We start from the raw sequence: 24,707 nt of genomic DNA on the forward strand, positions 1-24,707 counted from the left end.
TAAGTAAGGCATCCATTCCATACAATGAGATGCTGCTATTACCAGACATAACTTTCTGTTTCCCTAAAAATCTGATCACATTTAGGAGGGGAAAAAAGCACCAAATCTTCAAACACTCAAGTACATAAAATTGTTTAAAAATCACTGAAAACAAAACCGAGGTTAAGAACTTCATATGTAACTCAACCAAACAGAATGTAGCAATATATGTCAAAAAGAAAACGTATGGAACATTACAGAATAAGAGAAGAAAAAAGGAATACTGCAAACATATAGAGTATAAACACAGTTATGATTTGGGCAAGTGTTTAATTGTAGGTACATAGTACATCAAAAAATAGGGGCGCCTGGGTGGCTCAGTCAGTTAAGACTCCGACTCTTGATTTAGGCTCAGGTCATGAGGTCAGGGTCATGGGATTGAGCCCCGAGTCGGACGCCATGCCCAGTGAGAAGTCTGCTTAAGATTCTTTCTCTCCCTTTCCCTCTGCTCACGCATGCTCTCTCTCTCTCTCTGGATAAAATCTTAAAACACACACACACATATTAAAAAATAACAATTCATCTTCCTTTTGTGAAAAAGGGAGAAATTTGGGATTTTTCTGAGTAAGGAGAGGATACTTGCAAAAGAACTTTTCTTGGGAAGATGAATCTATCCTATGCATTGTTTTCAAATAGTCCAGAGAGAATATGTGAAGGCAAGAGATCAATTAGGAGACTATCAAAATAGTCCAAGCAGGAACTGATGAAGAACTGAACTAGGATGGTAGCAGTGAGACTGCACAGTAAGGAAAACAAGACAATACCTTGCTGACTGACAGACTCACGGAGGGAAAAGCATGGTTTGCTTGTGGATGCACCCCTTCTATTATGACCAGGTAGGTTCCTTTTTTTATCAAATACTAATTGGGACACCCAAATGCTTAAAAGCCTCCAATGGTTTCCAACTGGTTTCCATTAAAAACATCAGACTGGTATTCAAGACCTTTTATGAGCTGATTACAATGTATCTAATCTTGTTTTTTCTCCAACATAAGTTCTCTATCTACTTAGGATATGGCCTCTTCTATTCACAAAATAAGCTACTCATTAATTCCAGACTTCATACCCTTGCTTATGTTGTTAACCGCACTGTGAATGTCCCCCTTCTTCCAAAAACTTAAATATCACCCATCATTCAGAGCTCCTGTTAAAATTCTCCCCTAGTCACCCTAGCTTACTTTTACCTATTCTCTCAACTTACACAGCCATTTGTTTTCTATAAAATTCATTCTGGCAACCAATCTCATCTCTCCTCCCATTGCTGTGTGTTCTTTGTGTATGTCTTCCAGAGTCAATGACAAAGTCCTACATTCGAAAACTGTATCTTATACTCCTTTTAGTGTCTAGTATGGTTCCAATGGTCAATAAACCCTTTAAAAGTAAGCTATTCTGATCTCTTGTAATCCTTCTATATTTACATGGTATACAGTTAGCCTAAATTTATAGGGTTGTTATTCTAGGTTGTATTATACGTTATGTAAGACTATGAACCAAGCCACAAGCAATTTCTCTGTCCCCATGAGCAGCCACAGTGGAGGCATTAGTAGAAACCAAGTGATTTTTCTACATATTTAAAGTGTCTGTGTCTAATATTTATTCAGAGGTAAAAATGGTTTTTTGGTAGGTTTAAGCCCCCAAATTTCCTTACTTTCTTACAAAGAGAAGAAGAAAAATAGGTTAGTGCGTAAACATTTCACTTCACTTTTAAAACTGGCCTAAGAAATGTAGACTGACCTATTTTTTGAAAAAGGGACTGCAGAAAGGTTTCAGAGAGGAAACAGATACCGTCAGAGTGGGCCAAAATTTGCAACATGGAATAAGGAAGAGTCTAGGAAGTGCTGCTAGGGACCCAGGCTGGACCTCTCCTTTCCCCCCACTTGAGAGTAAAAAGAAGTAGATCAAAAGTAGGATAAGCCCCAAGACATATGGACAGATGTTCAAATTCTTTGCTGAGGAACTGTTTTACTTTGGAGTTGGGTCGGTCACTGTCGGAATGTTGGAGACTGTGACGCTTGAGTAGACCAGCTTTGTGTCAGTGCTGGTGTGTATGGACCCTGTGTTACCTTTCAGTCATGATGTAATGTTTGCCGTGCAAAGATCATCTCAGTCTATAATGAGCAACTGACCAAATCATAATTCTGATCAGAGACACACTTTGCTCGAAAACAATTACTATTTTACTTACATGGCCACAGTACTATCTTTAGAAGGTACCTTCACGTACAGTTCATATTTGATACACCCAAAGGATGAAAATCAAAGATTTTTATCTACATTTCAGGGGGCCTGGAGAGTTTACATTCTGCATGCCAAAGGCCATCTAGCAATTTAAAGTATTGGAACTCTGACCCCAAATCAGATCTTTAATCTAGGGAAAACGGCACCGAATGGGGGCGGGGGAGGGAAATAAAATGTAAATGACAAGAGAGAAATTTGAATTCTAACCTTGATTCTTGGCTACCACTACCTAGTATAGCAATCTTAAACAGATCACTGAATTTCTAAAGGCCTCCTTTTTCTCATCTAAAACAGGAAAATCTGGACTAGATGTTTTCAGACATTAATTCAAAAATGGTTATTAAGCCCTAATATGCAGGCACTAGGAGATGTAAGATAAAGAACACTAGGCTCTTTACCCCAAAATAACTCGCAGATTGGTAGATGAGACATAAAACATGAACAAATAACCCCAAAACAATGTGATAACAACAAAAGAGAACAGCTTTGTGAGGGGCAGGGAGGACTGATTTAGCAAAGACTTAGACTGGGGATTTAAATCTGAATTAATTCTTAAAGGATGCAAAAAAGCCATCCAGACAAATAGAGGACAGAAGGGCGGTCCGGTCAGAGAGAACAGCATAAACAAAGTCTCAGAGCAGAAGAGCCGTGGAGTTTGCCAAAGTGTGACCGGCCGGCAGAAGACACAGGAGGCAGGAGTTGAAAGCAGAGGTCAGACTGAGGAGGTCCCCGCAGGACACACTGAGGAGGCTGGGCTTCCTCCAAAAGGCGGTGAGGAACCAGGGCAAATGGCACAGTCAGAACTTAACTGTACAAAGGTCACTGTGACAGTCACGAGAAGTAAGGGTGGATGTGGCAGAACCTAGAGGCAGGGCGTCTAGTTAAGAATCTCTAGCAGAGATGGTGAGTGCTTGCTCTAGGGTGATTACAGGCAAGAACGGACAGAAGTTCAGAAAATAAGAACTCAGTAGAAACTCAGTAAAAACAAACTCAGTAGAAACAAATGCACTGGGAATGGGGAGACGATGTGGAGGAGGGGGCAAGGCATGGAATGAATGGGTGCAGGCTTCTGCTCAAGACAGAACTGACATACCCAAATACAGGGGGGAGAACCAACAAGATTATCCTGAATTCCACTTAGGACAGGTTGGGTCCCAGAAATACCCGGGGAGAGACGTCCAGGAGCCGGCTGAGTACAGTACCTTAGAGCTCAGGAGAGAGGCCTGCCCTGAAGATACGTCTTATGGGAATAAGCTGCCCATGGGTGGGAACTGAAGCCTTCCAAGTGAATGTGACACCCCCCCCAGGGAGAGGGTATAAAATGAGAAGCGTCCTTGGCCAGAACCCACTGAGATATCACAGTCCACACAACAGGCAAAGGAAGAACAGCAGGAGAGAGAGACATCCCAGAACATTCATGCCAAGAGAGAAGCTGGGACCAACAGTATAAAACGCAGCCCGAGGTGTCGACCCAGGAAAAAAACAACGGAAAAATGTCTGCTTGTCTGAGCAAGTAAAGTGGTCCCTGGAGAACTTACGGAGATTGGTTTCAGTCAAGTGACTGAGAGAGAAAGCGAGACGGCAGTGGATTAAGAGAAACACGGAGCATACACCATGTTTGGGGGAACTTTAGATCAGAAAGGAAGGAAGGTGAAAGTTAGTGAAGATTGGAAAGAGGGATTCCAAGTCCCTACCGGTTCTCCTACTTCCCTTTTTCATATGGATAAAAAGCCTATTTTGGTCAAATTCCAGTAAAACCCACATATATTAAATTTGAAGTCACATTTTTTAATTATCAGGAAAAACAGGGGACTCATGTAGGTCTCAGTGGAATATACATATATAACGTTTCCCAACATACCTTAGAAATACATGGTAAAATCGTCTCTTTTTTCACTTACTCAAGGGGGCCAGGGCCAGAGGGGAACTGTTGGCCAAGTAACCCTTCCTTGCTCCAACTCTTCTTTCTCTTAATGTCTCATAAAAACATTCTTTGTCCCCCTCAGCCTGGAATATCCTTCTCCCCTACTTTACTTAACTCCTATTCACTCTGCAACGGTCTGCTCAAACTGCCCCTCACAGAACCACAGCACGCAGGAGACAAATGGGCCTTGAAGTTTGTTGCATCCGAGTGTTCCCACGATGCTGAGAGCTTCAGAGCATGACCCATCCATGGTCATACTCATGCCTTGTGGCAAAGCTGAACTTGGAACGACTTCTTCAACCAGCGTCCATTTCACTACGCCTCTCATTTCTGCACGGCAGCTTAAGATCGTGGTAAGTCAAGTTTTAAGAACCATCAGTCTTAAACAGTTTATTTGGTCTCAGACCCATGTTAACACACTTCTGAAAATGAAGGAGCGGTCTACAACTTTACTTGTTTGAGTCAATTACCTACAACTACTTGATTATACGAGTAAAGATTACAGATGTCGACTAATATTTATTTCGCGGATAGGCTGTCAGTCACTAAATAGGATCTCTCCCCCAGAATGTAGCATTGATTCCAGCCTCTGCCAGTGGAAGTGTTGGAGCAGATGTGGGCAGACTGTGACATACAGTATGTCTTTAAAACTTGCTGGGGTGTGAAATTTCATAAGGTCAAAAAATGCTGCATTTTGATCAGCAGATACAGGAGTTCTGTACTTTTGTAAATTATTTCAGACAAACCAATACCATTTGCTAGTAAAATAGAGAAACTAAGAACTGTACTGGCTTTATGTAGGAGATAACGTGTGCTGCTAGTGTTTTAAAAGCCAATTTCTATCACTTTGAAGCAAATGCTAGTCCAAAAGTCTCTAGAATGAAAATGTGCTCTTAAGTCAATGCAATATACAAGATATTATTTCAATTGACAACAGGGTTTTAAAAATCATTTACTACTAAAAGAAAGCCATAAATATCTAATGAGCATTCTGGTGGGGGGGAAAATGGTTTCCTTAACGAATACGTACATATTAACAGTGTTCTCACTTCTTAAAAAATGAAATCCCTATATAAAAATCCATTTATAGAAACAGAGAGGTGTCTGGGTTTGTTTGTTTGTTTTACAAGTTAGTATTCTTGCCACTCAACTGATTTCACAAACCCTTTGGTTTACTGCTTTATCTTATTCTTTAAAAAAATTAAAAGATAGTATCCATAAAAAAGGCTGGGGCTCTATCCAATTTTAAAATGACTTTTCTAACATTCAAGGACTTTTGTTATCTTGCATTTTTTTTCTGCTCCTATTTGATATTATTCATTTTAATTTTTTTGCTTCAATCTTTACCTCCTATCTGTTTCAGATGTAGCTAACAGAAAACAACATATAACCAAAATCAAAATTAAGAATGGTGTCTGGCTAAAGATTTTATCTCAATGGTACAGACTTTAGCTCTTATGCAAGTTTATTTTAACCTAACATTACTTTTTCAAATGCTTTATTTCTAAATTAACACCGGACAACCCTTTCGTTGATTAATTAATACAGCCAGCCCGAAGAGCCTGGTCATAACACAGTGAGGATAACTGTTACCAGAATCACCAGAAGCAGCATCTTTCAGTTTATTCTGGGCTATGGTCAAGAAAATATATAATTCCTAAATAAATTTTCATTACAAACATTTTTCTTAGATACTTGTAAGGAAGAAAAATTTAACTTCAAACATAAAATCTCCCCAGAAAACAACTTCCGAAGTAATCACTTGTTTCTCATCCTATGATCAATGAAAAGAGCTAAGATCATGACAGGAAACCGATTAGAAATGTACCAGGTCCTGCAACAATCTTAACAACCAAGTTCACTTAGCAATGGAGGTCAAAGGTCCCTGTATACATTTTTATAAAGAAAAAACTTGAGGTACATATTTGGGGAATTGTATTTATCAAATTTAGGTTCTATATTCAACTATATTGTATTATATAAGACCATATATCATCAATAATCCCTATGCTAAGGAATTGAAATTGTATCAAAGCTGAAAACTTCCCTGCACTTAAATACAAGCCTAAACTTTTTCATAGGCTTCTCCTATATTGTAAGATAGCTGACACATGAGGTCATGCAAATAAATAAAGGTGAATCAAAAATTATAATGGACTTACTTGCCACTGAAAAGTTGTTGAGGGGATAAGGTAAATCCACATCTTGAGGTTTCTCTTTATATCCTATGAATGAGCCATCTGTCTTCAAAAGGAAATATCTTGGCCTCCAGTTTTTTATATATTCTCCTACATGAGGAAAGCATGCATGTTAATGCTGGGGAAAAAAATGAACAGCAGCTTTTATGTGAAAAATAAATTATGGTACGATATATGTCCCACAACACTGGCCTCTAAAAATTTAGTTAGGCAATTTTCTTTTAACTTAGCTTACAAAAGAAAATACATAAGCCTGCAATTAAGATTCAATAAAAACTCAAACATGTTTTGTTTTTAATGATTTCACACTTTGATAATTCATTTGCACCATTATTTCTTCAGAGAATCATTCATCTGAGTACACATTTTGTTCAGTTTTTCATTTTATCAGATGGTTGTTAGAGCATATTTCAACCATTTTAAAAAGCCTTGGTAAATCATCCACATACGGTATCAAGGAATTTCGATGAAAAACACTTATCATAAGGAGGAACATGAAATAGATGTTTATCTTCCATGTACTACTGACTAATTGCATCATTTTTTAGGAAGAAAGGGGGAAAAGTCTTTTCATTATTAAATCTCTATCATAACTTGTTTAAACAACATTTTATTGTTCTGAATAGTGAAATTATCTTCTGTAAAATGCTGTAAATAAGTCAAGAAAATGAAAGAACATGGGTTAACAGAGCTTAAAAACCATACACGCTCACACAAAGAGTAGTAACTGTAAGAACACATGGTACTAGGCCAAGCACATAATAGTCAATAAATGCATATGTATCAAATTTTGATATAAACTATCACCTAGCTATCAAAATATACATTTTTAGCAACCAGATCACAAGCTGCTTACCTAAGAAGCGACTTGACTGAATTTTAAGAAACAGAGGTGCTCCATGACACCATAAGAGATGGAAGGCTATCTGGTCTCAAAATTGTCAGTTCTCTACTGGATATTTCTACCCGGTTCTTTGATCTCAAATGCTGAATCAGAGTCCTGCAAGAAACTGAACCCAGTTCCACTTTCCCTACAAGTCAGCTTCTTCCCTGGACCCCAGTTGCCCAACTCAGGCTAACATGGGGCTGGTTCCCTCTCCTTCAGCTAGGCCAGCGCTGCCTTCAGATATGTCTCATTTAGCCCAACCCAAAGGGGGCCCTCACGCCTTGCCTTCCTGTTGCTGAGCTGTGCCTGCCCCCCTGCCTTGCTCTCCCCCCTTCCATCCTCATGCATCTATCCCTTCCAGATTAATCCTCCGTCTGTACCACTTTGATCTACATCATTTTCTGCTCAAAAATATTGACTCTGTTTAGTACAAATCTCTTAGCATAAAATGTAAGCAACTCCATAGTCTCACCCCAACATACATTTCAGATATGGGGTGTGCCTCTGGATCAGCAGTTCTCAAGCTCTTTACCTCACCCCTCTTTACACCCTTAACCATCACTGACAACTCCAACAATCTATTTAGGTAGATTATGTCTATGTTTACTATATTAGGAACTGAAAAGAAAATTTAAATGCCTTTATTACTTCCTTTAAAAATAACAATAAACTTATTACGTGTAATATAACTAACATTTTTGTGAAAATCATTATATTTTCTAAAACAAAAAAATCAGCACAAGAGCAGAACTTCTTTCCATTTAAAAAAAAAAAAAAAACAAAACCCTTTGATGTCTGGCTTCACAGAAGATAGCCAGGTTCTCATATCTGCTTCTGTATTCACTCTACTGTGGTATGTTGTTTTGGTTTAAGATAAAGGAAAGAGATTGGTTCAACAGGTATGCAGCTGCAAAGGGCAGGAGTATTGGGACAGTTATGGCTCTCTTTCCTTGAGGTTTTCTGAAAGGTTAACTGCAGTGTGGAATCTGAAACCACGTCAAGAAACCTACTGTTATGTGAAAATCCACTGGTCTCTATTACACATTGAATGAATCTTTTACACATTATGCATGATTTTGCAACATCAAACATGGATCCTTTAGAAAACACTGCTTCACTGAGTTATACTGATCTTCCAAGTGTTGACACATTTGGTTAGGCAAGTATCATCAGAAAAGTAAGCACTGGGAAGCCATCAAGCTCACAATGGCAGATATGTTCTAATTTTTGCTTCGAAACTTGATTTTCCCCTTTGGTCCTAATTACTGTCAGTTCTTTTTCCTTGCAGTGATGTACTTCAACTGCCCACCCTGGTGCTTACCACCTGGTAGATGTTAAATAATAATCTACCAAATGAACGAATACGTGAAGGAGATGCATACAAATATCATCCCAGCACATAAAAAGCACTTAAAGGGAAAGAAAAAGAAAACTTGATCCCCCTCCTCACTTCGCTTTAGTGAAAATATATGGCCCTAAGGTTAATAAACACATGCCAAATATACAAAACCAGAATGTTAAATTCACACTTCCCATTACAAAGATGAAGCAAGTTCCTTTCTTGATTGTACTTACTTTATTTTTCCATTTTTACTTATGGACTCCTACATAAAATTTAAAATCATTAGATATTAAATATCTAATTAGTAATATCATATTTAGATTTCAAAAGCTCCTGCAAAACAGTAACAGATTCATATTGGTATCAGATGCTCTAAGTCTATCAAGCTAAAAAATAAGCAACAGTTTAATAAGTATACAAAAGATAAAACAAATTCATCTAAAAAATTTAAAAGAAGAAAAATGGGATAGCACTATTTCTCATTTTATGAAAGTACTGAAAACACATATTCAAGAAATATGAAATTAAGAGAAATAAACATCAAATTTTCATTTCTAAGAATAATTTCCCGTCAGCTACTAATGCTGTCATGGGCTCAGCTGAAAGACACAGAACACCAGCACATAAATCTTCTCTTTTTTGTTAAACAAATCTTGGGAAATTTAGAATATTTTATGTGGTCTACAGCAAGGCTTCTGGCTGCCAAAAAGTTATTTTAAAAAAAAAAATCTATTGGGGCGCCTAGGTGGCTCAGCCGTTGAGCGTCTGCCTTCGACTCAGGTCATGGTCCCGGGGTCCTGGGATCGAGCCCCGCATCGGGCTCCCTGCTTCGCGGGAAGCCTGCTTCTCCCTCCCCCACCCCCCCTGCTTCTGTTCCCTCTCTCGCTGTCAAATAAATAAATAAAATCTTTAAAAAATAAATAAATAAATATAAATAAAAATCTATTATGTATCCCTGACATATAATACATTACACCAAGACAGTGCAGGAGTCATTCGCAGTCAGGAATAAAATTGAAAAGTCAAAATTTACATTGCTGTTAAAATAAAAAGTATTATTTCTCATAAATTTTGAATAATAATTTTGAGTTGATTCAGTTAAATCAGTCAAAAATTGTACTGTCACAGAAAGCTAACAGTGGATCTCCAACTTTAAGACTCTTGATTTTTGACCGTTGTTTATAATATGAATGGACTTCCTAAGAAGATGTTCAGGACAGAGTACATTTACTTATTTATTTGCTCTGGGTCCTAGAGACACAGTAGTGGATCAAAAACATAAGAAACACAAGGACTCGAACTCTTGGACTTTCTATTCCAGTACTACACCAGGTTTCAGGCAACCCCTAAAATTCAGAGAAGGCTTCTGAAAACTTCCTGAAAGCAGATCCTTTTTTATAGGTTCCCAGGAATGTTCTCAAGTTCATATAATAGCATGATGTGTTGGCCTAATTAAATATTTATTTTCTAATTCCAAAAGTAGAACTAAGAAGGGATTCTTTTTCTGCCAAAGAACTGGGCCTTACCGAGGACACAAATTCACAAGGTAGGGAATAAAGCAAAAAAGCAAGCTTTACCGCCCCCTACTAGGCCCAGAAGAGAAGAAGAAGAAGACTCCTAGCTCCAGAGAGTATAAAAAGTCATAGCTTTCCACGATACCATGACAGGCCACCAGGCACCCTGATGGCAAAGCAGAATTGTTCCTGCCGCGTTGGGGACCTTGTCCAGCTGGTCATGAAAAGGGACCTGCACGCTCTCCTCACTGACTCGGTAGTTGAGGCAGTGAGAGTCTGGATGAGGAACATGTTCTCAAGCCGTTCTAAAAATATGGCCAAAAAGTCCTTGCTTTTATGGGGCGAAGTGCCCAGAACAAAGGTGCCCTCTCTGCCACCCAGCCTTTTAAGAGAGACTGCTAAAAGTCAATCACATCTTGTATTTTAAACATAGCATTTACACCTAAATTTACACATGCTGTATTAAAACCAAGCTGTACCATACTTTGATATTTATAGCCCATAGGTTTCAACTAATTTAAGAGACAGCTTGGTTGTAACGGGGCGAAAGTCTTGTTTAAAAAAGCAGCAGCCATTTACGGGGTACCGATTCAACACTTCTACGTGCTATCACAATAAACCTTCAGCAAGCGTCACAGCCACACCTGGACGGGATTTCCAGCACAATCTCTTCCCGACTTTCTATCTCCCTTCATGAAGGGTGCTTTCAATTCTTTCTCACACTCCTTGGCTGGAGGCTTTATGCTTTTTGAAGTACATGTGTTTCGATATTGGAAACAGCATATTTCCCAACAGGGATCCTGATATTTTGGCTTCTGTAGTGAGCTGAATGATGACCCCTCAAAAGATATGTACCCACCCTAATGCCCGGGACCTGGGAATATTACCTAAGATGGCAAAAGGGGTGATCAAGTGAAGGATTTTGAGAAGAGGGTCTTATCCTGGATGAGCTGGGTGAGCCCCAAATCCAATCACAGACATCCCCAAACGTGTGAGGCAGAGGGGGCTTGGACACTCTGGGAGGAGAAGGCCCCGTGACCCAGCGCCGCATCCCCAGCCTACAAATACCTGGAGACACCAGGAGCTGGAAAGGCAAGGAACAGATTCTCCTCCGAAGCCTCTGGAGGGAGTCCGACCCTGCCTGACACCCGGATCTCTAACTTCTGGTGTCCAGAACGGTGAGAGAATTTGTTACTGTCTTTTGTTTTGAACCACCCAATTTGTTGTAATTTGTTACGGCGGCACTAGAAAACTTACTGCGGTTTCTTAGCACTCTAACCAAAGGCTTGTTTATAGAACCAAAACAAAACCAAACCCTACTGGTCAGTTAAGTTCTCGGCATCAGTGGTAACAGAGACACGTAGTTAACACCTTACGAACGCAAAGGAAAAGATCCACCTACTCTCATCAACAGGAGAGAATCCTGTTTGTCAAATGTGGGGTTGGAAAGGCTATTTACTAGAGGTCACAGTTTCACGTGGTTATAACCGACTGACTTCAGAATCTGGACTTTTGCTAACTTTCTTACTTTACTTAATAATGTATTTCCTGTAAGCTCTTAAAACAAATAAAAAACCTCAGTGTTTTTGAGTGAATGTTGGCCACAGAGGACATTCTTGATTTCTCCAGCTGAGTACAATTAATATTTTGGCTCTCGGGCTTAATCTTTCAATAACAACCTCAGATGGGAGATGGTATGAGCTTAAATTCATACTCATTTTGCACCTAAATATTTTGACAGAGTATTCAAGTGGATCCTCGTTATTAGTGATATGCATTCAACTCAGGGTTATCCAACAAAGTTGACAGTGCTCCTTTCCTACTGTTCACCTAATTTCAAATTACACTTGTATTTGACAATCCTCACATACTACAGATTATTCCATTAATACTTCACTGAGAATCAGGTTTCTAGCTCCTGCTTTGGCACTTTTTGATGACTTCAACTTTGAAAAAGTGCAAATGTATACCTTAGGACTAAAAGCAGACTGAGGAAAACGTTCAAATGGTCTTACATCTAGAATAACCAGGAAATACCTAGATTTCTTTAGACATACCAGTGGGAAAAAAGACCCCTAGAAATGATTCAGCTGGTATCCCCATAAGTGAATTATGTTGATAAATATTTGATTCATGCATTCATGCATTTGTACAGCAAGGCTATGTTCCAGAACCTGGTCCCAACTCTAACTTCGCAAGAAGTAGACAATTAGATGTGCAGTCAAGTACGTACAGGCTGAGAACAGTGCAGAAAGACTCCTTCGTCTACTGGCGGCCTCATCTCCACTGGCATGGGCTATGCTCAAAACACAATTAGGTGCATGAACTAAGGTGTCATTAAAATAGATAGAGATAGAATCCAATTGAAAAGAAGTCTGTACAAGTGTAGTACTGTTTTTCACAAATCCTACACACATGATCATTTAGAATTTAATTAGAAGAAACGCTTAAGCATCATTTTTAAGATAAGCTTCTTCCCTAGGATAAAATACAAAGAAAATTAATGACGCTGGTTACCAACAACTATACTGCAAGCAAACTGAAATTCTGATTTCTCTAAGAGATTCAGGGGACACAGCTTTTGAAAGTACCAACAGCCACTCACACGTGCTCGTGCTGTCACATAGGCTTCCCAAGCTAATCACTCCCGGAGCAAGAGGGCGAGCGCATGTCGGGAAGGAGGCACCACCGTCTCATCATAAAGCCGAAACCACTATAAGCTCAGCTTTCCTGAGAATATATATTCTCTGTATTTTATATCCATGTTTAATCACAATCCACATTTTTAAAACATTACTGTTTGTCTTTGTCATCTCAGAGGGGGAAAATGAATAATATCCACACTCACTGTGTCTGTTAATAACAAATAACCTTACACCTTCATTCTTTACAGAGGGGGAGAGCCAACAGTATTTATACAAACAAGCAACGGGCCATCTTACCACCGCGTAAGGCATGCAGGTCACATTTTCAGAACAAAAGAACCCTACTTAAGACAAACGCTATGCTGTGTAATAAAAGTCACAACAAATAATCGTGGTCAATACAGGATCAAGAAACTTCTCCAATGGGGCCTCAGTTCTTTCCCCGCTCTGCCTCTTCCTTCAAGTGCTCTGGGAAGGACAACATTATGCTTCGGAGCGAGCGTTATGCTGCAGCTTCCCAGCATGGGTGGGTCTGAATCCTGGCTCTTCCACTTCTCAGCCATGGGAACTTTAAGCTCTCTACTCCTAGCCTCCTGATCTGAAACCCAAGAAGCGTAATTGTAGCAAACTGAAGGACAGGACATGAAAGCACTCACCTGAGCGCAGCGTGAGTTAGATTTTGTTATTATTAAATAGTGGAACCACTGTCATTTATGGCCATATCATTTACAACTCATCTTCAAGCTTGCATTAAATATTCCACTAATCAGTAGTACGCTCATGCATGAATATGGTCATAAATGAGGTAACAGGCAACCGTCAGTAATAAATTTACTCTATCACCCCCCAAACCAAAGTCTCTTTAGCTAGTGTCAGGTATATAAAACTTGAATCCTCTCCAAAGAAATGAAAAGGCTATCCCACATCAAAATTAATTAATTAATTAAATAATACTTCTTTTTCAAGACAGGGGTAAGAATATCAGAGTAACTAGTCTTCCAAAAAAAAAAAAAAGAGCTAAAATCTCAGATCTCTCTGAATCATTTTTATTAAATGATATACACAGGGTACAGGACCATGAAAATCAAATAATTTAAAATTTCCCAAGAAGAGCTTTTCAACCCAAAAATGGCAGCTTTCAGTCAAAATAGATTTATATGACTTTAAGAAAGCTTTAGTCTTAAGTAAAAGTCTTCATGGGACAAATTTTACCTAAGACAAAAAGAGGTTTAATGTTGATAGCAGTATAAAATCGATTAATTTCATCGTTCACAATATAGTTACGTATTTAGTTGCTTGTTGACAGATGCCAACCAAATTTACACATGAACCACCTAAGAGAAAATATAGCAGAATCTTTTTTCCACTAGTCGATCTTCATAAATAAATATTAGCACCACAAATACTGAATATATAATTCACAATAATGTGCTATGTCTTAAATATCTTAAAAATCATACAGCCAAATATAGTTACTGCGGAAATGCATGGTGATAAACATAACAAAACATTTGCAATCTTTGAAATTGTCTGTTCCATTTTTATATAGTGCATTGCAAGTGTTCTATTCCAAATAGATCTAAGTAAAAGCCCCATGAATGTGTCTCAGGGAATAAAAGAAGTAGAATTTCTCACTGAAATTATCATCGTCCTCTCTTACAAGTGTCTTGAAGATAATCCTAAGGATTTTTTTTTTTTTGTATTATCTACATTGCAATGAGCTAGCATAGTAACAATTTTTCAACTCAAAGGGACAATCTGAAACGTAACTTTTTTAAAAAATGAAAGTACTTTTGCATATTCTACCAGCTTACTAGATCTGTTGATTAGGTGTTTCAGCTCCTACAAACGCAGAGGTTTGGGTTGTCATTCCCCTTTTATTAGTCCTTTCAAGCAAGCATAGTCTTCCCTTGCAGGTCACACTCTGCGGTGTCATCTGTGCAATCTCCTTGACCGTCATCGACCAGCTCTGGCTGTGTCTCCATCCTCTCTGAAAATTGGGTGGGGTCTACCACACATGCCCAAAACACTACACACTTCCGCCCCGCTCCCTCATCTTCAGGTACTGTTCATAGCTCAAAGCGTCACAGCTCAGAGAACAAGGTTCTTGAAACACTTTTATTTAGAACCGGGGAAAATGGGCTTCTGATAGATTCATTCATTCAAAAATACATCGTTTGAGTGTCAAAATGCGCACGTGCACACGGAGAACACAGGCGTGGCGGATCCAGGCACAGGACCTGCCCTCGTGGTGCTCTAAGCCTAGCGGGGAGCTGTGAGAACTGCAGAAAAGTGGATGCTTTGGGCAATTAAAATGCAAAACGAGAAGTTTTTCGTGATCTAGGAAGTCATACCAAGGGGTGGCAGCATCTCCCACGTGTGGCATTTCCCAGGGCACCCCATGTGCCTTGTGGAATGGCGCTCCCTAACATCTGTGGTCTGATGCATTCCTGCGGGGAAAGGGCGTGGCAGGAATATCAGCACAGGATCCCTCAACGTTTCGTGGAAGAACTGGTTTGCTGCTGCGTTGGTTCCAAGATCAGGCCCTGCACCCATTCCTCTTGGAAGCCTCATGACAATACAAGCGGAGGCCTGGTAATCGTTTACGATGCTTCTTTCACCTAGCGTAACGTGTAACACACCTGAGCCTTTCAAGTTTCAAGATCCTGCCTGAGCATTCTTTTTCTCTCATGGTTTTCTGCACAGTATTGATTAATGAGGTCATATTGCAAAACACTCAAATGTTTATGATGATTTCACCCTGCTTGTCTGGCTGTCACATAAGGTCACTGAGAGATTTGTCTGCTCTTGTACTGGTCAATGTTACCATTGCAACTGACCAGATGGAAGGTGTTTACAATTTTGGTGATTTTGCGTTGTGCTTCCAAGATGCCTTAAAAGCTTTCCAGATGTACCCACATTCCTCTGCCTTCCCACATATGCTCCTCCATGATTATTTTGAAAAGTATATTATAGTCAAGAGATTGTGCTTCCACTGCATAATGCATGAACTTGTCATTTTTATATTAGGTATAGTTTTCATATCTCCTTCCTAAAGAAGGCTGGGGCCCATGTTTTGCTTTGAAGCTGAAGCAGTGACGAGAAAAGGACCCACTTGCTAAATACCACAGATGTTCCAGAGTGACCTTCTCTAAGGTCAGAACGGTGGCCTGCCGGTACTTCACCTACTTTATCATTTTCCTCTCTTTTCCAGAACACTGCACAATGATCACCTATCTTTTAGCATTCCGGTATTTGTTTCCAGGTATTCTGTAAATTAGTTAATCAAATCCCGGTTTCCTTTGTTTTTTGAAAACACTACACTTCAAAACTGTGATACTTAACTAATTATCCTTTTAAACTTAAGAACATCTTAAAAGAATTACACTGTTCAGTTTTACTTTGAGAGAAAAGCAAGGTGAATGGAAAGACAGAGAAGAAAGAGAGAGAGAGAGAACAAAAAGCATCCACACAAACTAGCCAACAGAAAAACAGCATCTTGGCAATTTAATGAAGAATAAACCGTGAGATTAGTTTACATAGCAGTAGATATGTTGTGGAGAATTACTCAATCTGCACTCAGCTTCCTGCTGGGTTAAATGTGAGCTAAATTATTATTTTGCTTACATTTACGCCCTTGTAGATTGTGAAAGCAGAGCCTTCTCTTTAATCTGCTTTCTGCATGATAGCAAGAAGTCTCCAACTCCACATAGGGCATTAAACACCCGGTCATTCCCGTACTATTTTAACAAAGTAGCTAGGGCCACAGAACTTTAAACAATTTCGAAGAAACGGACAAATTTTAAAAGAAGACATTTTACAACTTCTTTATTAGAAATATTTTCCATTTCGCCACACCATATTCCCTAAATGTTTAAATTAATGTAATCTCCTACATTATATATTCACTGCAGTAAATAGCCTTAGTGAATATCAAATACGGAGGCAGGGAGTCCATAACACCAGCCTACTCACTATGCACCTCTAGCACCTACCACAGAGCCGGCTGGTATTTATCCATTAATTGAATAAATAAACCTACCACTACGTAAGCCACACTCATGTCAGCAAAGCTCTCTCAAACAGAAATCTCACTCTAACACAACGCTGCATAGCTCAACCCATGTTTGTGTTAGAACACATCCGATGGATAGTATTTACAACCATCAATGTCTCCGTAGGGCAGGTGGTGGGAGTTGGCAGCAGCGCCTGATCATCGGGAGAAGGGCGGCGCCATCTGAAAAAACCCTCAGGTGATTCAACCCTCCCACCCCTATATTCAAATCACTGCCTTGTAGAATAAAACCCAACAAAGCAGAAGGTTTTATCTCAGACCTACTGAGTGTCCCCTGTAATAAATTTCCAGGAGCACAAGACCCGAAAATGACACCACATCAAACCACAAACTCTATCCGTCTGGGGCCGAATCCCTGGCCTTCCCAACCCCATCCTTCTCCCCCTTCGTTTTTTCCGAGGCCGTATACTGACCGAGACTTGTCTCACAGCAGGTAAGGGGTGAACAGAAGAAGTGCTAAAAGGCAGGATGAAGGGGACACTCAAGCGCACAGAGCCATGCACGTTGCTCAGGTGTCACCCCCATGACTTCCCCACAGCGACACAGAGAGACAGGTGCCAGAGTAGCCTCACTCTGCACAGCCATGCTGAGGCAAGCCAAGGACAGAGTTGAGGTCTGAATAAAGATCTGCTGAAGTAAACAAAATCCTGCCCTGCCACACTGCTCAAGCCCTCAAAAGGAGGAAGTATATTACCACCAGTGGTGAGAAGCACATACTCTGAAGTTCAAACGCCAACTCTACCACCAACTAGCTGTGTGCCTTTGGGCATACTGCTTCCTATCTCTGTGCCTCAGCTGCTTCTTTTGGAAAATGGGGACAACAATTAAGAAGAACTGAATTAATATTTATGAGGGGGGAACCTGGGCGGCTCAAGGGGTTAAGCGTCTGCCTTCGGCTCAGGTCATGATCCCAGGGTCCTGGGATCGAGCCCCGCATTGGGCTCCCTGCTAAGCAGGGAGCCCGCTTCTCCCTCTCCCTCTGCTCCTGCCCTCTGCTCATGCTCTGTCTCTCTTTCAAATAAATAAAATCTTTAAAAAATATATTTCTCAAGTACACAGAACAACGTCTGGCTAATACTGAGCATTACACAGCATTTGTTAAATGAATAAAGTACGGCTAACCAAAAAAGATGTAGCAAGTGCTTAATACACAAGCATATTAAACTACACAAAAGTGGAGTATTTAAAATAAAGTGTAATTTGTTCATCTCATTTGGCCCGACTATCACTGTTTCACATTAGCTGAGCAGATTAGATGCTGGTTTTTTGTGGAAAAAGTTTCAATTTTTGTTATTCACTTTGCTTATATCCTATTTTCATCCCCCATTATTACCAATAACAATGAGTTACATATCATTTATACTCAACCAATTGAACTCTTTTGTTAAAAACAGATAATGCTGTCACAGAAACAGTCTTTCTTGATTCAATATCAAGTAAATCTATGGGGAAAAAAATCAAGCACCCCACTGGATCTACTACTGAACATCTCCATGTTTCTTTCAAATTATCTCATAAAAGGTTAGCACATACAAAAAGCAAACACAAGAGTATACAACTCCCTACTTTTATACCAGGCCTTTCTTACTCTTCCTTTTTTATTGTGCAAGTTAATTATTTAACCTCAACCACTCTGAATTTGGGTATGTGTTAAACCATACATTAATGTTAGGCTTTCATAAATACTTAGAAATGATACCATATTTCAACTGGTAGTACATTTTATATTTACATGTAACAACTACATATCCAGTGAAGTAAATTAATCTTGATTTGTACTGTAAAGCTGTGATTATGCTTAGGTTTATAAAACTGAAGGGAAAATAAGGTTTTCATTTCAATGAATTGGGCTAGATATTCAAAAGTGTGGTTCAAATAATTTTGAGTAAGAGCGTATCTGTTATCCAAGAGACAAAAAGCTAAAAGACACCCAAGTGAAATCATCTTAACTTTCCTAGGTAATTTTCTTATCCCCTTTGTAAACTGATCTAATGTAGCAGTCTGTGGTCCGTCGTCTGCCTTCATGTTCTCAGAAAAAGGCTGAATGGGCTTGATGTGGTCAGCACACGCAAGTGCAGGGACGGCAAACATATTCAAAAGAACAGAACAAATCAAACACCATTCAGTTATTCAAAGAAGTCCACTCCGCCTCCGCAAAGCAAGCTTATCGATCAGATAAAGAGCAGAAAAGCTGCTTCTCAATGTTAAAAATGAATTTACTTACCTTGGCCCTCTGAGGGCAGTATTACCTAACACATAGGAAATTTCAGAAAACAATCCACCTACCCTTCCCATAAAAACCATCTTTTAAGAAAACCTGAAATGGGCATATTTCTCATCATACGTATTTCTTTCCTCATCATTACCTGTACCTCTACAAGCTTAAGAGTGTTTGTTTCCCAGAGTTTCCAGTAAGTTTGAAGGGAAAGATTTTCTTGAAATCAAGGCATCATGAAGGAAAATGGTTTGAGGTATCAGTCATGAAAGTCATTCAAAATCCAATGAAATGCAGTTACATAAATGATTCTGCACTGTATAAATTCTCTTAAGTTCTATTAAGTTTCTGTCATAATGGTGTCTGTAATTTGTTATTTAAAAACTGCAGGACACCAGAACATTCAAATCTTTGAGTAAAGATAAAGTAATTCAAAGAGATTAATATTCAGCACCAAACTACCCCTCATTTATTAATAAAATATAAGACAAATGACAAATGGGTAGGGTAGGGTCAAAGCACTGACCTAATTTTCATACTGCTTCTAAAACTGTAAAAATCTTCACAGAGCATGAGGATGATCAATTTCCTTTCCTGGACCTAACGCAATGTGCAGTGGGTGTTTTATTCCTTTTCCTCAGAAAGCACCTACTGCACGCAAAGTAGGAAAAAAGTCTTCCGGCATTTGCTTGTCAAAGAATGTTTTCAGGATGTACAAAACACTCGATACACAATGCTGAATAACCAGCCCTGTATACTACGGAGACATGGCAAACTTTTAACTGAAGAATATAGAAAGCACTAATCTTCACGTCAGAGTCTTACGTGTAAGTTACTCAGTGACCATCCAACCGCACGCCACCATCGCCCCCCAATTAACCCAGCCCAAACCGAAGAGCGGTCTTACAGTGAGTGAGCTCCTGAAGGGAAATAAAAATTATTATAAGCAGGTAAATAACAAACTTTACTTTCACATATGGTTCCCACTGAGTGGAAATACACCCTCATATAGAATTTGTATTTATGTTTAAGAAAAGCCCTTGCTTCCCCAAGTTAAGGGATGATGATTCTCCCTTCAGGAACTATACCAGTACCTGGCGTGACTTTGACTAAACAGGGTTCTTAAAATGTGTGCTACGGGCACTAAACAGTAGTGTTCTTTTTAAATTATACTATACTATGGAAAATTTAAGGTCAAAGAAAAAAATTCTTACATTCCAAAACCTATTTAACTAAAACAAAAAGTACCCAGAGTTAGCTTAAGAGTCAATGGAACATAATGTAAAAGCAGAGAAGGGAAAGAAGGTCATTGCATAAAACTCTTTTCTGTAATAAATATATATACTTAAGTTTAAATATCTCCTCAGAGAGATGCCAGGAAACAACAGCTGCTGTTCTCTGTGCTTTCACTTAAAAGTATAAAATTATGAACTTTGATGCTGTGTTCCAGTCTCAAGCAAATAAGTGACTTGCCCAGCCAAAAACTACACGAACTTCACGGTTTCTGCCTTTCTGCCTTTGTATCTTAATCATCTTCTGTTCTAAAAAGTGCTACCAAGTTTACCAACATCTTTAATCAGATTTTCTTAAACTAAAACACATTAAAAATTTTAAGCCAAAATATTTAGCAAGATGCCTTAAAGAATATGTCAGACAGAGAAATACTCTTCTGTTTTCAACATACTGGCCAATATTTTTAAAAATTACTATTCATGCAGGATTTTTCTGAGGCACAATTCAAATGCATCTATATACCATTAACGCTAGAAGTTCCTCAAGGCTTTTTGGATTATCCTGAAAATACACCAAGCACCAGTTTCACTCCTATGTCTTCACAGTGCGAGAGTCTCCTCCTCATCTGTGGCGCTACATTTCATGGGCTCTGGGGTATTTCCACTTCTTTGGTATTGGAAGTTGTTTTGGGGAGGCCATTATTAAAAAGAAAATTAAATGATGACACTTAACTATCTGTACATGAACACTGGCATTTATCACCATGTGCTGTTAGATATTAAAATCTCCTTCTGAGAAGCCAGCATCGTGTTCTACAGCATTCAGATTGACGGTTTTTTGGTTTTTGTTTTGTTTTTTTTTTTAAGTGTAACCAATTTATTCTTCAAAACCAAAACAGAAGTCCTTAGTCACTATACCCAGTCCTATTAACCACTTCAGCAGCCAGATGGGGCAGCTCTCCTGGGTGCAGCCTTCCTTGACTCTTCACCCAAAATCAGGGAGGAGAGGAAAAACCTTGAGGAACCACCTGCACACTCGTGGGCACTAACCAGCCTACGCCGACGGGAGGGACTCTGTCGCCGGCCACAGCCGCCCCCTCTCCCCTCCAGGAAACACTGTGCCACCCCCGCACTCAGCACTGTATGAGCCTCATCAGTGTCTTCGTCTGCAAAATCAAGAGCCAGGATAATCACATCATATTTTAAAACTCCACGAGGAGATAAAACATTATTTTTAGGATTGTTTGTTCACTACAATCATTAAACTTAGTCAGTGTGATAGGTCTGAAAATCTAGTTTTTATTTTTAAAATATTTGTATTTACAACCCAAATACAGCTTAAGTGTTGGCCATAGCAGAGAAAAATGTAGTTCTAAGATAATGAGATTAATACTGAATTAAAGGAATAAATACAGTTTTCAGCAATCTCAGGCTGAATTTTTTAGGTAGAAAATGATTTTATAAGATACAATATGAAATCATGCCTGAGTAACCACTCGTATCACACCCCAAAAATAGCTACATTCAACAGTTTTCTTGTATTCTCTTTCAACAATCAACTTCCCTTCAGATTTGTGAAACAATCATAAATCACTAAACAGACATAAGGTTCTAAGAAAGCACCTTACATCTCTTCCACGACCTCGAGAACAGTGCGTGCTCTCCATTCAACACTCCCAGCATTGGGAGACGCCCCACTCACAACAGTTACAGACCTGCAGACCTACAGACACACCACACCTCCCCAAACCCAAACACTCTTCTAACAGCTACCACGGCACAGGGTCCAGACGTTCTAAATTCATCAGCATCTCATTTAGTCCTCACAAGGTCTCTGCCTTAGCAGTTCTCATGGCCTTCTTGTAGCACAGGAAGAAATTGACCCTTAAGTAGGTAAAGGACTTCTGTAAAGTCACTCATCTAAGGGATGTGGTCCGTGTTAAGTTCAAAGATGCTCTGCCTTTAATATTTTAATCCCCTTAGCAAGTATACTTGCCTGCACTAGTCAGATTCTGTAAACGGCTCTGAAAAAAGGAGAAGTAATATGACATGACGAATAAAGGCCAGAACTGCAAGTTTGCTCTTATACAAGCTTGCTTTTGTTCAGCCACTCACTGGCACCCCGACTGTCACACCATACTCACTCGGTTTAATAATGCCCCTACCTGGAAAACGGCATGCTGCTTGCTCCCAGACTTAGCAGGGATATCAGTCCTGACCGTGAAACTACAAATATTTGTACATAATTCCACATACAAAAATAGGGGCATAAACGTGGCCTCTAAATAAAAGAGAAAACTAAATACAACAGCAGGACAAAGGCAAGGTCCAGTGTGGCTGATGAAGTCTCTAAGCCTTTGCAGCAGACACAGATTAGGGTCACTTGAAGAGAAATTGACAGTGAGCTCGAAAGTTTTTCTAAATAGACCTGACCTCTGTTTCTTTAGGAAGAGTGGAAAATAACAGATAATCTTCCTTCGGTCCTTTCAGAAAGACATTACTCTGGTCACAAAGCTCTGTCAGTTACGTTTGCCTTTCAGCCACACGTTAGGCATTTCTGCTTCATAATTACGCAACAAAACCCTAAATGTTTTAGGAAAACAGGAGTTAACCAAAAATTAAAATAAAAACTCTTTAATTACACCACACACATTTTTTTTTCGGTAATATAAATCCAAATAGGGGAAAAAGGGGGGGAAAGACAAGTCAAGGCTTCTCTTTTTGTTTTCCAGCAATTTCACTCACATCGTGCTTGATTTTAAGATTTGACAAATATTTTTAAAAATAAATATGTAAAATAAAATTTTACAAAAATTTGGTGTCCTAAAACAGAAACACCTTTGAGAAACTGGACCTCACATCACTGTTTCTTCTTGATTATTTAAGGTCAAAGTGATCAAACAGGTATTTAATAAACGTTCCCTCTGAGTGTTATCATAGCCTTTAAAAAAATTACAGAGATACCACATCTCTAATACCTAATGACAAGAAGGGTTCAGAAGGAAACCTATAGCCAAACCCATACTCCGCGATGACAATGCATGCCTGTCATTTACAGAATCAAAGACGACCGAGAGAAAAAAGAGTATTAACCGAGAAGGCCTGGTTCCCATACAACTTTGCTTCACAACTAGTCACATCTGAGTTCAAAGTAGGACGGAATTACTTGGTAACATAAATTCGGGACTCTCTATCTCACCCCTAGTGGTCGGCTAGAAAACAAATCAATTCAGTCTCAAGTAATAGTTGACAATACTGACTAGTGTTAAACTGTTCGTGTGCACATGAAAAGCGTGGCCATTTACCTGCCTGACTTCCGAGCCCAAATCTCCTGTTCTCAGTTAACAATTCACAGCCCATATGAACCGACTAGATGAGCTGCCGTCTCTATGGGCAAAGGAGAAAGTTTGCGTTGCCATTTAGAGGAGAAGCTGCTTTCTGCAACTATACGTGAATAAGAGAAGGAAGAGGAAGGATTAAGCCCCTAAACTAATTAACGAAATCAGGGGGAGGGGGGGCGGGCAGGAAAACAATGATAATTAGTATGTACCCTTGGTTAACCAAATCCACACATACATTCATTCTGTATATGCACAAACATCAGCAGCATCATAAACCGTCTCAAGTTCTAGCCATTATTCAGTTCGACATCTGCACATGTTTATGCGTCTCTCCAAACAACCTCTTGAACACCCTGCTGGAGCTGTCATTTTTTTTCTTCTCCCTATCTGGCAGATGGCAAGTCAACAATCGGCATCAACAGCAGCCGAGTATCTCCCCCTCCGTCCTACCCCCCTAAACAGACACAATAATAACTTCTTTGTGCTTCCCTACAATGCAGCTGCTTAAACCATTTCGCTACAAGGCTGCTTTGCCTTAATAAAAAAAAAAAAAAAAAAAAAAAAAGCCCACCCTTCTGTCAAGTCTAAAAAGCAGCATAATGTGAAGCAAGCTAAAGCCACAGCACAGCTGCAAACGGGCAGACACACTGTCAGCCCCTCCCCTGACAAAGCCCTGTGAATCGAGGGGGTTCATCTGAGGCTCACACAGTAATTAGTATAAAAAAGTCCGACAGCCTCTATTATGCTGCGGGAAACTGGACAGAACTGGGTTGCTGTTCTGCGTCAGGAGTTCTGCTGCAGAGCAGATAAATCATGTTGGGTTTTTTCCTCTCTTTTTAAAGACAGTAATAAGGAGGATGAGAGAAGCTAATTTGAAAACTTGGACACAGTAATTGTACCATATGGTGAGCATTCATCCTTTCTGAAATGCACGCTAACAGTCACTTACATGCACACTGCTTTGTTTTACAGTTGTTATTCTCCCTACCATATTCATAAAATGGATGTGAATATCTGATACTCAAGAGAAGTTGGTGTAATTAGCAACAGAACTGCCT

General features: G+C 39.4%; 1 protein-coding gene across 4 annotated transcripts in view; it reads right to left on the minus strand.

The window, feature by feature from the left end:
* AKT3 (AKT serine/threonine kinase 3) overlaps positions 1-24,707 on the minus strand; it is a 311,247-nt gene that overhangs the window by 170,516 nt on the left and 116,024 nt on the right. For all 4 annotated transcript variants that reach the window (XM_035010956.1, XM_035010959.1, XM_035010957.1 and 1 more), the window contains one exon: positions 6,364-6,489. In XM_035010956.1, the coding sequence (XP_034866847.1) occupies positions 6,364-6,489 (126 nt within the window). The remainder of the gene's footprint in view (positions 1-6,363; positions 6,490-24,707) is intronic.

Source organism: Mirounga leonina, unplaced genomic scaffold, assembly GCF_011800145.1.
Source record: "Mirounga leonina isolate KUSES-001 unplaced genomic scaffold, KU_Mleo_1.0 Mir_154, whole genome shotgun sequence".
Classification (NCBI taxonomy): domain Eukaryota; kingdom Metazoa; phylum Chordata; class Mammalia; order Carnivora; family Phocidae; genus Mirounga; species Mirounga leonina.